General features: G+C 48.9%; 1 protein-coding gene and 1 long non-coding RNA gene across 13 annotated transcripts in view; one reads left to right on the top strand and one right to left on the bottom strand.

Annotated features, from left to right (window-relative positions):
- The window catches only part of ARMC9 (armadillo repeat containing 9), a 112,759-nt gene that overhangs the window by 84,090 nt on the left and 15,226 nt on the right, over positions 1 to 13,443 (bottom strand). For 9 of the 10 annotated variants that reach the window (XR_008426222.1, XR_008426223.1, XR_006655992.2 and 6 more), the window contains exons 8-9: positions 7,833 to 7,990; positions 5,487 to 5,585 (exon numbers count right to left, since the gene is read on the bottom strand). Coding sequence is in view for 7 of the 10 variants with exons in the window: in XM_053919203.1 (XP_053775178.1) it covers positions 5,487 to 5,585; positions 7,833 to 7,990 (257 nt within the window). In the remaining 3 variants the exon portion in view is untranslated. Of the gene's footprint in view, positions 1 to 5,486; positions 5,586 to 7,832; positions 7,991 to 12,550; positions 13,440 to 13,443 lie in introns of those variants that run through there. The other variant, XM_045198097.3, reaches the window with a different exon arrangement.
- On the top strand, positions 3,622 to 9,918 carry LOC128780282 (uncharacterized). Of its 3 annotated transcripts, none has more exons than XR_008426225.1 (3): positions 3,622 to 4,633; positions 7,806 to 7,931; positions 9,699 to 9,918. It is a non-coding gene; the product is annotated as an uncharacterized lncRNA (long non-coding RNA). The 3 variants fall into 3 exon arrangements; XR_008426224.1 differs by lacking the exon at positions 3,622 to 4,633 and adding an exon at positions 5,448 to 5,710; XR_008426226.1 differs by lacking the exon at positions 3,622 to 4,633 and adding an exon at positions 5,448 to 6,386.

The following is a 13,443-nucleotide window of genomic DNA, read 5'->3' as shown; positions in this document are numbered from 1 at the left end:
GCCTGGGGGCTGCGCTCAGATCTCCACCTTCGCACTGTTCCGCATTCGTGCTTGCCCAATGCAAACATGGGGCTAATAAGAGAGGGGCAGAGCAAGAGGCTTTCGAGTGCTACTTGCAGCGTACAGAGGTGGACGCTGGCCCTGGCTGGGCAGCCCAGTGGGTTAGGGCGCCCCCCGCCCCCCCCAAGGTTGCAGGTTCATCTTCCAGTCAGGGCACACACAAGAATCAACCAATGAATGAGCAGGGCACACACAAGAATCAACCAATGAATGCATGAATCAGTGGAACAACAAATCGATGTTTCTCTTTCTCTCCCCTTTCCTCTCTCTCTCTCAAATCAATTTTTAAAAGATGTATGTTGCATTGCTAGAAACAGCAAAAAATTAACATAAGCCACCTATGCTCTGCTAGAATAATGGTTAAATGTAACATACTCTTCCAACATAAAACTCTGGGAGATAAGGGACATGCTAAAAGAATATGGAAGACTTAAAAAGGTGCTGTTAAGAGACAGCTGCAGAAACGCTGTGTGTGATAAAACCTTAATTGTACATAACTTCTAAAGGTCTGGCAGGAAGCACAGGAACCATAGTGGGCAGGGCCACCGAGGGAGGAAGACCAGATGGAGTGAGTGTGAGGGAGGGAAGGGGGTTGTGTTTTGCTTCCTCTTGTGCCCAGAGGAAGAAGTTCCTCCTCTCACTCCTTGCCACTAGAGTCCTGATAAGACAAAAGCACATTGATCAGATGACCTGGTAAAGACTATGAACAAACCTGAGGGTAGGGCGCTGACAGGCAGTCCATCTGGGAGAGGCCACCGGGGAGAGTTCTATTCTCAGAAAAATTGATCCCTCATTATCAGTGCCTCCCGGAGCGCCTGTGTCTGCCAGATCTGACAACTCGGGCAGCTGCTGGACACAGTCCATGGGCGTGAGCTAGGCGGGTGGAAACACCTTTCTCCCCTCACAGAATTTCTGCCAGGGGCCCTCCGCCAGGGTCATCTTTACCTGCAACCCTGCCCGGCCCCTTGTTCCAGACGAGCCAGCCCAGAGAGCATGGGGCAGTTCTGCTCAAGCTGTCCAGGACTGGGTGTGTACATGTCTTTCATTCCAGAGGAAACCATCGGTGTCCTGGATATACCTAAAGTCTATAGGTAAGCCTCTAAAGAACTTAAAAAAGACCGCTCAGGGGCTGAAGATGTATCTCTCTCTTCAGATAACCACTTGTTCTGCTTAGAAACAATGTTTCACATTCAGCCCACTGGCAGCCATTGCCCCTACCACTGGAAGATTACCATCCAGGATTGACTGTTTTCAAAGGTAGGCTTTTTGCTATTAAAAACCTTTCTTTCTCCTTTGGAACACTCTAGGTATTTCCTAGTTGTGTTATCGATGTGCAAATCCTAAGACCCTTGAATAAAACGTCATTAAAAAAAAATGAAACCCACCTACCCACAAATAAAATCCATATTCTCCAATACAAGCTTTGTCCTACTTTGCAATTGGTACAGAACTCAGTGGGGAAGAAGGGAGCTATTTTCTGAGCCTTTTGGAACTCTCAACGGTGAATGAGGTCGCGGAAGGCCAGATTTTTAACAGCTGCATTTGAAAGCCAGGGTCAGATGTACTGCACATTACAGCTACTAGCGGTTTTCTGATGGGCCCCAGCCAAGCCCGCTTTCAGAGGCAATGCGCCGGAACGGTCCAGGCCGACAAAGCACCCCAGGACGTGCTGCCCAAGACATGCTGAAGAAGAGGCTGGTCTGTGCCCACATGTTGATCCTAAAATTGATGGTAGTTTGGATCTAACGTGGACTTTATTCCCTTAAAAAATTAAAGAGCAACTTTCTTCTCCCTCCAAATCCTAAATCCCATCAGTTTGGTCACTAGACGTCCCATCCAAACTGTGCCCTGACTTCCTCTTCACACATTATGAACCCGACATCATACGTCTATGTCAGCTGTGCCTAATCAACTACAAGGATCCTTCCTACTTTGACCGTGACCCCACATCCACGTCTTACATCTGTAGAGAAATGTACTAGGAATAACTGAAGACTTTGCAGCCCTTATTGCCTGTCCCTAAGGTCACGGCCCAGTAAAAGGGAAAAGGACGCGAGCCCAGGTGACAGGGCTCGTCCTCTCCACCAGTGTCTGAGGCCGAGGACCCACACCTTTGTGGCTGTGACAGGGAGGGACAACAGGACCAGCTGTGCACAAATGTTAGCTTCTGGTGGGGAGAAGGCCAACGATGCTGTGCCCCTCTCCCTTTTAAACTGCTCTCATTAACGTGAGAGGGGTTTTAAACATGCTGGACGCCACACTCTACCATCAGAAAGTGGAAATATAGGGATTCCTATACATACAAGATAGGACGGGATTTGTTAAGACAAACCTGGAATACACTGAGTATTTGCTGAGTTAATAAATACATGGAAGGCAGGGCCCTGGTTGGTGTGGCTCAGTGGGTTGGGTGTCATCCGCAAACCGAAAGGTCGCTGGTTCGATTCCCGGTCAGGGCATAAGCCTGGGTTTCGGGCCAGGTCCCGAGTCAGAGACGTGCAAGAGGCAACTGATCGGTTGTTTCTCTTGCACGTGGAGGTTTCTCACCGTCTCTTTCTCCCTTCCCCTCTGTCTAACAAGAAATAAATAAAATCTTTTTGAAAAAGTCTTTAAAAAACAACAAAGAAGTGGAAGGCAGGGAAGAAAGGGGTGGTCCTGTTAGACACAGACCCTGCTGGGCTGTGACTGCTGAACAGCCGTCGCCTTCGGCAGCGAACTCGCTCTGCCCCGTGACCGACTTGGCTCAGCCAGTCCTCGGGTGCGGCTCGCAGCCCCCATCCTGGAGGACCCGCATGTCTCTGTGCGCTACTGCCATTTGAAAATTGGCCGTGTCTCTCAGCGCGAACGCCACGTGTCCGTGCCTGGTGCAGCCGCCCACAAGCCACAGCTCCGGGCAGTTCCTCGGGCACCTCGGGGACGTGGTCCTGGACATCTGCACTTCACCACGTCACTGTGTCCGTTCTGTGGAGATCCACGAGAGAAACTGCCCTCAGCTCTGGGCAGCGGAACCACCATGGGAAGCAGCTGCTGGACCACCCGACTTCTTTTAGAAATGTGCTTGAGCTTGTTTTTAAGTGGTAACAGTAACGCACCCACTCGGGAAAAGCTCACAGTCTGAAGGGCACATCAGGAACCTCAGTGACATTGAAATGGTCTGTTTGGGGAATGTGGGTGGGCATTCAGGGGATCTTTCTAGGCCGCACGAGTGATTGGATGCAGCAAATACTGCATGATACCTACGACAGAACTAGCCTCTCCTCCTGTAGAAGTCAGTCACTTAACTGTCCACGTGTCCCTTCCTGCTGCAAAGCTCAGAGCCACACCCGAGCCTGGCTCTGCAGGTGCACAGCACCTTACGACAAGTATTAGTGTGCTGGCCTCAGCCCTAGCCTACCCTTATTATTCCTGCCCTTACTCTCCTTGAACCGCAGATCATCTTCTTCCCCGGCGTTACCGGGATGAAGACACACACCCCTGCGTAAGTTTCAGGTGTGCAACGGGGCGCTTTGATTTGCACACACACCATGAAGTGATCACCACCGTGAGGTGAGAGAACACCCCGCACCTCACAGAGTTGCCTTTTATTTCTTGTGCTGAGCGTTTAGGACCTACTCTTAGCAACTTTCAGGCATAAACACGGTATTGTTAACTAGAACCACCACGCTGTACCTTCCGTCCCCAGAACTTACTCATCTTACAGCCAGAAGGCTGTACCCTTTGACCTACGTCTCCCGGGTTCCCCTCCCCTTGGCCCCTGGAGACCTTCAGTCTACTTCCTGTTCCTACGAGTTCTAACCACAGTTTTTACTTTTATTTTCCACTTGTTTTCAGTTCACAGGCAGGTACTCGATCCACTGAGCCGCACCAGCCAGGGCTGTTCTCTACTTTTTTTATTTCTCATATTATAATAACAACCTTCTTCAAACCTACTTGAGAATGAGGTAGGGAATAAATTATTTTCAATGCTATAAAAGGCCCTAATATTTTTACGAAGACCCTAACGTTAATATGCAAATCCTTAATTAAAAGTCGTGGCTGGGACCCACGGGGTGCCTCCAGGTCCCCTGGCACTTCCTTCCTAATCTACCGCTCCTGGCTGCACCCACTCGGCCTCCGGACCAGCAGCAGGTTGGTGTGAGCTCCGGGGACATGGGGTCAGGGACGTTGAACATGTCCCTGGGAGACGTCCCCGGGGGGGACACTGTACTCGACCCCCTGGTGAAGAACCCCAGCCCAACACCACCTGCCTCCAGGTGAGCTACCTAAGAAGGACACAATATCACCTATGAAACAGTTGGCCTGGGATGCAAACCTGAATCTAATAGCAAGAAAACATCAAACACAAGAGGAGAAATGTTCTATTTTTAAAAGAGGGGAGAACCACATTCCCCTAAAATGTCAGTGTCATGGAAGTCAGTGAAAGTCAAAGACAGACCTCGGGAACACTCAAGAGCAAAGGAGACTGAAGAGATGCGATGAGCACGTGACACCGGACCCCAGCCCACCAGGGTCAGGGGGAACCCTAGGAGGGGTATGGATGGCTCGACTCACAGCTGGAAAATGCACAGATTAGGTAAGAATATTGAGTCAGTATCCAATTTACTGACGTTGATATGTTATGTAAGATCGTATTCCCGTTAAGAAAGAAACTCTTGCCGCGATGGGTGTGGCTCGGTTAGTTGGGTGTCACCCTGCAAAGCAAAAGGTCACCCGGTTTGACTCCCGGTCAGGGCACCTGCCTGGGTTGCAGGTTCGGTCCCCAGTCAGGGCCCGTGAAGGAGGTGGCCGATTGATGTTTGTTTCTCACATCAATGTTTCTCTCCCTCCCTTCCCCTCTTCTATAAATGAATAAATAAATAAATAAAAGCAAAAAGAAAAAGAAATACACTCTGAGGAATTTATTCCTAGAAACAAATTCTTCAGTAATTTGTCCTCAGATGGTTCAGAAAACAGATTATGTGTAGAGAGAAAGTAAACAAACATAATAAACTGCCAACAGTTGAATCCGGCTAAAGGGTATACAAAGTATCCTTTATGCTCTGTTTGCAACTTTTCTGTGTTTGCAATTACTCCACGTAAAAAGTTATAAACAAAGAAAAGACAGCCCTAGGCCACACCACTACCAATACTTTAGGAAGAGAGTGAGGTTTCCTCTTTTCCTACTGATTCGCTCTTTGGTACCAGCCCTTGGCCCCCGCCCCACCCCGCAGCTCCAGTGGGCGGGGCAGAACACCTGCTCTCCCCCAGAGGTCACCTTCCCACTGCCTGCTCTTTTAAAACAGCTTTCTTTTCCTTCTGAGGATTTTTAGACTTCCAAAGACAGCTGAGGTGCAGACTCCTGAATGTTATTTTCTGCTGCTCTTTCAGTTTCTCAGTTTCGTTACTTTAAGGGGGTGGGGGTGCAGACCAGGGGCACAGAGGCTCACCGTCCCGGGCCTCGTGAAGTCCACGCTGTGCGCCAGACTCTGCCGCATCTGGTTACTGAAGAGGCGGATGCAGATGCTCTGCAGGTACTCGGGAGTGATCTGCAAGGACACGAGGACAGCTGGTGAAAGGACGAGACTCACCCGGAGACCTCGGGGGCACCGGGCAGTCACAGCTGTCTCTCCCAAGGTGCTTTGCAAGGTCCAGGATGACACTTGGCTTTAAGGTAGGAGCCCTTGGGGGTTACAGCTCCACCACTGCCCTTCTCAACGTTGAAGACCTTGGACACTTTTCAGATCTACAATAGTTTTCTAGAGTTTTCTGTGGCTTTTGAGACTTTGGATCAACCCCTTACTCCTGACAATGCTTCCTCCTTTGACTTCAGGAGCCACTTCTCTTACAAGGAAATTTGACTGTGCTACCTTCTCGCTTCAGACAGGTGACTGAGGAAAGGATACAAACCACTGGATGACAAAACAGAATATAAACAGGCAGCAAACACATGAAAACTCGGTCTCCTACATGATAATGGACTGTAAGCTGAAACATTCAGAATACTAAGTTCTGCTTACCAGACTGGCAAAGATCTCACAGGACAACCAGTCTGTGTTGGCAAGAGTACGGGGAGGCACTCGGACACACCGCGGGGGGGCGAGGGTGGGCAGGCACTGCGGACGTCTCAGGGGAAACAGCTTGGTGCATCCATCAATGCCCATGGCCTTGACCTACCAATTCCACTCTGGGGCCTTATCTCCCCGGTGTTCAGAGGTATACAGTAGACACAGGAATGTCTGTGGCCACAGTTTCGCCACAGCAAACAAGTCTAAATCCCATCACCGGAGCGCTGACCGTCACCATTCGCCCTCACAAGGGGATAAGGGGCCGGCCTTATGAAGAATGAGGTGGGTGTGGGAAAGACCTCTGAGATACACTGGAAGCAAAATAGCAAGTTTCAGAAGAGTGATGGGCTGTAGGCTCCCAAGTACGTACGTGCGTGCTGTGCATGCGTGGGCTTCTGGGTGCACACACAGGCCTGGGCACAGAAATGTTCCAGAATAATACAGGAGAAATGTTCATTTTGACTATCGATAAAAAAGCGAGAAGAATGCGCTGTGGGTGGGAGGTGGCGTTTGCTCTTTACTGTCTACTCCTCTGGATTGTTCCAGTTTTTCACTGTGAGCATGTATCTGTTACATTGAAAACAAGCTGGTTGGGAGTCCCGTCTCTGCCCCATCTCTCTGTCTCCGCACCTGCGGCCCCCTCGGCCCTGCCTGCTGGTCCGCGGGCCTCTGCCTGCCACTCCCGCCGTGGAGCTCACAGCCCACCTCTGGTCAGCGTGCCACACCCAGCGTCCGGTCAGGCCTGGCTGCACGAGGCACACCAGGGTGACAGCAGGTATTTTTTAATACGAAAGAAGGCAACAGAGGAACGTGAGCTTTTCTTTTTCCCCAGCCTCACCTGCCACCTCCATTTCAATGATGGCAAGACCCTCCGCGCTGTAGCCCATTACATCGATTTTAAAAACTCGATTACATTTTTAAAATTATATCCAATTACATCCATTTTTTAAAAAGTATGTTCCTGCAAAGAGATTTTATTATACTTTCTACTTCTTATTACGTAGAACACTAGTCATTCCCAGTAAAGGCAGAAATGGGTCACAGATGCCCATGACCACATTCTTTAACAACATCCCACAGTCTTAGCCAACATGCCAGGAGAAAAAAGTCACGATAAACAATGAGAAAAGCAAACCAGAAATATCATTATTCGAAAATACGACGGCCAACCCAGAACACAGGAGAATCTATCAAAAGAATCTATCAGATTAACAAGAGTTCAGGAAGATAGCTGGGCACAAAATCAATAGATGAAAATCTAGGCCCTGGCCAGGTAGGTCAGTTGGTTAGAGCATCATCTCAGTACGCCAAGGTGGCAGGTTCGAAAGCAGCAACCAATGAAAGCACATCCGTAAGTGGAACAACAAATTGATGTTTCTCTCTCGCTTTCTCAAGTCAATACACAAAAAAATTAGAGAAAAAGAAAATCTATAGCTTTCCTATCTACCAGCAGGGTACTGCCCCCTTATTTTTATGCCACTACAGTTTTTCCTGTTGCCAATTTATTCTTTGCTAACATTAAGAATCAGGCAGGGAAATAAAGACATGGGTAACGGTGTGTCAGGAGAAAGGTATAAAATAAACAGCGTGGCTCCCGTGTGCACGTTGGTCTGTGAAAAGCAGGGCAGGGGTGTGGCTGGAGTGGCCGGGAATCGAGTATCAACACGGTCCATGGCCGTAATGCATCTTTGTCTCTAAAAGACACAAACAGCTGGGGAGCCTCCTTACCATCTTGCCGCTGACCGTGGCCTCCAGAGAGTCCACCAGCTCCGCCGTGACGCCGATGAGGTTGTGGTAGTCCGCCTGGATCTTGTTGTACCGTTTCAGGTACGTCATTGACCTGCGCTCGGCCTCCACCAGCTGCTGGTGGAGGTGCTGCAACGTTTCTAGGAAGACATTTATATTTACGTTAAAACAGTTAATAGTAACCCCGTAAAATAAAAAACAGTTATATTCTTCTCAAGGGAGTACCATGAATACTATCATATTTTGCTTTGACAATGAACTTGACACTTTGTGTTCAGCACTATTTCATGCCACGTTTAGTTACACAGTGCTTTGCAATCACTGGCTTTTTATTTCTGGTCTCTGGTAGTTCAACAGAATCGTCTCTGGTTTTCCTAACAAAATCTATTTCCTGGGCCAAGCCCCCCGCAGTTCTTTGCGCTCTTCTCTTTCTATACAAGAAACAAACTCATCGTTTCTTTCTACAATCAGCTCACAAAACGGTTGAACCAAACCTGCGTCTTTTTCTGATTTTGCCCTGTGAGGTTGTGTGGGGGACAATTCATAACTGCAGGGCGGTTCTTCACTCTGAGTGAAGGTTAGGGCTGCTTGGCTGACGCTGGAGAGAACTAGAATCCAGAAGATTCCGGGTGCTCATTCTGCCAGTTTGATAAAGCACAGACCACCCCACTTAGAGCAGACAGCCTTGGAAGGTTCTAGGGTTCCTTCTTAGGCTCCCCCCACGTCCTCCCAACGGGCAGCACTTGCTGGCTGTGCTGCACGCCGGGCGCAGCTGAACAGACAGATCTTCAGCGGTGCCCACGCTCCCTCACCCCGCTCCTTTCCGCCCTTCCCTGGAATGCTACGTTTGGGATGGGCGAAACCCACGTTAACTCACTATTGTCCCAACCCAGGCTCTGTGTGATATTAAAAGTCTTTGTTTTAGAACACATTTCATGTATACAGAGAGAGATTTTAAAATTATAAAGACCTAGACTCAAATTCCCACTCTATCACTTTCTTGCTGGGTAAACTGAGGCAAGATATTTAACTTCTCCAATCTCATCTCTTAACCTATAAAATGGGGGAAATGATGATAATCTTGAAGGGTTACTGTGGATGAGCACAGTGCAAGTCCATAGCAGGGGGTCCACAAATGGCAACTAAATATTATTTCCTTCCATGGAAAGGGGTAAACATTTTTCTAAATGTATTTCTATGCAAGTAGTTAACTTGAAAAGGTGGCAGAAAGGTTACATCCTGGAGCAGTGGTGTGAGAACTGTGAAATACATCAGAATCACCCCAAAATAAAGACGATCAGGCTGCACCTTCAGAGCCTGATTTTGTGGATAGTGGGTGGGGCTGAGTGTCCGCATTGTCAGCAAACCCAACCCCCCCAGCGGCGGACACACACACAAGTCTGAGCCACCGACCTACGTTACCCACTCCTCCTTCTCTGCGCCCTAACCAGCTGGGACACTTACTCACATGCAGACGGGATTTCAGCTGCTTTTATTTCTTCAGTGATGTGCAGAGGTTGAACATTTTAACTCTTAAAACCCCAAATATCACACGATAATGAACAATTATTATTATTTAGCACCCACCCAATCTCAGCATTGCAAGATAACTTGGAGAAGTCATCTAGCACAAATTCACATTTAGTACGTGAACCTCTGAAGAACATCCTGGAAAGCATTTATCAAGCGTCTCCTTAAATATTATTAGGGAGAAGGAGACTCTTGCCTACTCCCTACCCTAAGTATTATAAAAGCTTTTCATATGTACAAGATTCAAAATTATATAAACTAGACTTTCCGACAATGGAAATCCCACAGGATACTGATAATCCCATTTTGTTGTAACAGGTGTTAGAGACTATCCGTGTAAACTTTCTCAACACGTACCAACTGGCAGATACTGAATGAAGTGCCGAAACCCCTTAGCGGGATCACATGACCTCACAAACACCCATGTCATCAGAGTAGTCCCCTGGGCAGGGGACGCATGAAGCAACTCTTCCCCTCAGAAACTCGCGGCACAGCGCACTCATGTAAGGGGCTATCTTGTGGAACTCTTGCTTTGGGAGCCCGGGACTGGAACTGGTGCCCACCGCAAGCCTGGCACGCCGGAGGGAAAGGAGGTCTGACGGCCAGCAGCCCGCAGGGAGGGCAGGAGGACACGGGCTGACACGTTTATGGCCACTTCCAATACGCCATTTAGCAAACGGCCTGCTGCCCGGAGACATCACCTGGCAGACACTGTGGCTGGCGAGCAGTGGGGCCTGGCACTACTGTGAGCTGCGTCTGAGCCACAGCTCTGCACCCCGACTTTATTGTGGAGCATTCACCAGGACTTCGACGCTGTCACACGGTCTACGAGACAAGGAAATCCAGGCCAAGATGCCTGGCCCTGCGAGATCTCGGCTGTAACGGGACGTCTCAGTCCATGCTCTTGTAATGAGACTGCCTCAGGCACGCCAGGGGAGCTTACTGAGATTCTTCATATTTCAAAAGTCCAAAGAACTGCATCCCAAGCTTTAAACAAGAGACAGACACACTGAAAGGACGCCAGTCAAGGTCACAGACAGTGTTCCTGTTGTTCAGCCCGCAGTGAGGCTAACAGAGGTGCTGAGGAGCTTTCCTTCCGCCCAGCAGCCAAGCGCCCCCTTGTCAACATTCCCCTTTCATTTGGCGCGTTGCTTGCTTTCTCTCTTTCTCTTTTAGGAGTAGATGAGATTTCATTTTATAGACCCCTTGGCTGCTCAAGGCAAAATGATACATTTTTAAAATACAGAACTGTTTTTCTAACCTAATGTAAAAACTTAAAATTAACCACCTCACAATAGAATATATTCTTCCTTCTTTGTATTCAGATATAAATTAACTTGTTATTTTGCTAATCCACAAATACTGATGAAAAAAGTTATGACTTACAACCATAAATATAGGTCATCATTTTTAAAAGTACTATTTAGGGCCCTAGCTGGTGTGGCTCAGTGGATTGAGGGCTGGCCTGCAAACCAGAGGGTCGCTGGTTTGATTCCCAGTCAGGGCACGTGCCTGGGTTGTGGGGCGGGTCCCCAGCTGAGGGTGCCTAAGAGGCAACCACACATTGATGTTTCTCTCCCTCCCTTTCTCGAAAAATTAAAAAAAATAAAAGTACTACTTAGGGCTCTGAACTCTAGAAAAACGACCTATTGTTCATTTTCTGAAGAGGCCCAATCAATTAATGCTAGAAATGCTAAAAGATATATTCCTGTTTCTTTCTTTTAGATGGCTAGGTGAAAATGATGATCCAACATGCTATAAACACCATTTCTAATGTATGGCAATTCCTTTTGAGAATTTCCCACCCCAAGAACTCTTCCTGACTTCTTCGGAAGCTTCTGGAAGTCTCACTTTATCGGTGAAACCTTCTTATCAGGACACACGGAATAACAATATTACCCAAACATTCAATTTAAAAGAAACACCTGAGTCTAGAATTAAATTAAATCGGAGGCATGCCTGTGCCCTGTGGGCACGGCAGCAGTAGTTGGGGGAGGAGGTGATGAAGTGGTGACCACTGGCTGTCGTGACTCTGGCCCGGGCCCAGCTCCGAGCCCCGGGCCCAAGTGCTCTGTGGAGCTGATCTCTGATGGCCTGCCCTGCTTTTCAGGACATACTCAGCCACAGAAACACACCGTGCCTGCCAGACTCAGCTCTGCTGGACTATCCTAAGAAAACGCAATTAAAATCAAGCTTAAAGAGACCTTGAAAACCCTGGTCTCCTTGCTGAAACTCCAGGTGAGAGATCTGTAGAAAAACACAGGCTCTTCTTCAGTTGGTGCTCTCCATCCCATGCTTATTTTCTCTGCAAAATTGGGCCACTTATCAGAGACATAACTGTTCCAGGCAGAAAGCTAGCCTCCAACACTGCAGAGCAGGCGGGGTCAGGGCTGGCGAAACTCTGGAGGCAGGAAGCAGTTTCTTACCACCTTCCTTTCCCCAGGGCCAGGCAGGGCAAAGCCCAAACCTGAGCAGGGACTAAGCAGACTGCCTCCAGAACTAAGGCAGTTCTCTGGGACTCAAAGGACGCGGGTGGGGTGGGGTTTCAGAATAAGACTGCAAAGTCTTTGACATCCTTCCCACCAGGAGGTGAGATGCCGGCTGGTGTGAAGGAGCTGCTGGCCAAGAACTGTACCCGCACTGCAGGGGGTGGGCCCGAGGAGCTGAAGAGACCGGCTGGGACCTGTCCTGGGACACTAACTGTGCTGGGGGCACAGCCACCCCGAGGCGCTCCGAGGCTGCAGCCTGGTGACCCTGTGCCCATTCCACGTCGACCCAGGGAGGCCCCATCTGTCCCCCTGCTCCTCCGTGCTCAGGCACAGGACCACGGCCCCTCTGTGAAGGGTCAGCGGGGTCTGTCCCCTCTGAGCTCCAGGAGGGACGGCACAGCCAACAGACCCAGAATCCAGAACTGGGCTGGGACCTGCAAGGCTCCCGAGGACAAACACGAACATTTAAACTCTTCTCATCTGAAGCTACTAAAGCATCAGTCACTTGTCAGCTTCCTGGAAAGCAAAGAGCTAACTCATTTACCGATTCGTCCTTTCTTTAGAAAACTTTAACTCTCTAAAAGGAAACATGAAGAAAAATGGCAGGGAGTTTTGCAACCCTCGCCGGCATTCCTCTGCTGGGGAAGGGCAAACGCGCTGTGTCACGTAGTGAAACCCCACCTGCTGGAAACTGCGGATGGTGCCCGAGGCTCCCAGGCACGGCCTGAAGCACACCCGTCCGCTTTCCAGCACTGATGGGCCTGATCATTTAAGCGGTTTTCATAATGCCGTGACAAGGACAAACTCAGGCAGAGCACCCCGACTCTGGCCAATTTCACGTTCACTGAAGTTTCTCTCACCTTTCTGCAAAATGGACAGCTCTGGTAAAAAAATGACTAATCATGGAAAGTCATCCTCTTTTGCTAAAAAAATTAAGACTGGAATTCCTACTCTGAAGTAAAAAATGGAAATGCTTTACAGAGAGTGGGCCTCCGTGCCGCTGTTAGACTAGGTCAAGGCGAGTTCGAGGCGAAAGTGAAGACACTAGAACAATTCTCCCCCACACTGCGGTGCCCTAGCTGCGGCCACAGCTACCTTGCACGGCGCTTCGATTTGCTTCTTCCTTGCCGCCTTAGGCCCCTGACATGCAAGACGAAGCTAAAAAATACCAGCCTTCCTGAGAAGTGGGCCTCAAGGAATCTCAGATAAAAATGATTGCAAAGCACTTCACAAATATTTAGACATTTAAAGCCCTCTTTTTCTAAGTCTGTGGAATTCTCTCCATCTCACCACTTAAAACTTCAGGTGGCAAAGCTGATATTTAAAAAAATTTAATACAGCCCTGACCAGGGTGGCTTAGTTGGTTGGAGCATCTCCCACAAAACGGAAGGTCACTGGTTTGATTCCCAGTCAGGGCACATGTCTGGGCTGCAGATTCTGTCGCTGGTCTGGGCATGTATGAGAGGCAACCAATTGATATTTCTCTCTCATAGGAGGATTCTCTCCCTCTTTTTCTCCCTCCCTTCCCCCTCTCCAGAAATAAACAAAATAAAATCTTTGAAAATTTTTAATCT

This window comes from Desmodus rotundus, chromosome 2, assembly GCF_022682495.2.
Source record: "Desmodus rotundus isolate HL8 chromosome 2, HLdesRot8A.1, whole genome shotgun sequence".
NCBI lineage: Eukaryota > Metazoa > Chordata > Mammalia > Chiroptera > Phyllostomidae > Desmodus > Desmodus rotundus.
This window is presented reverse-complemented; position numbering and strand designations above follow the sequence as displayed.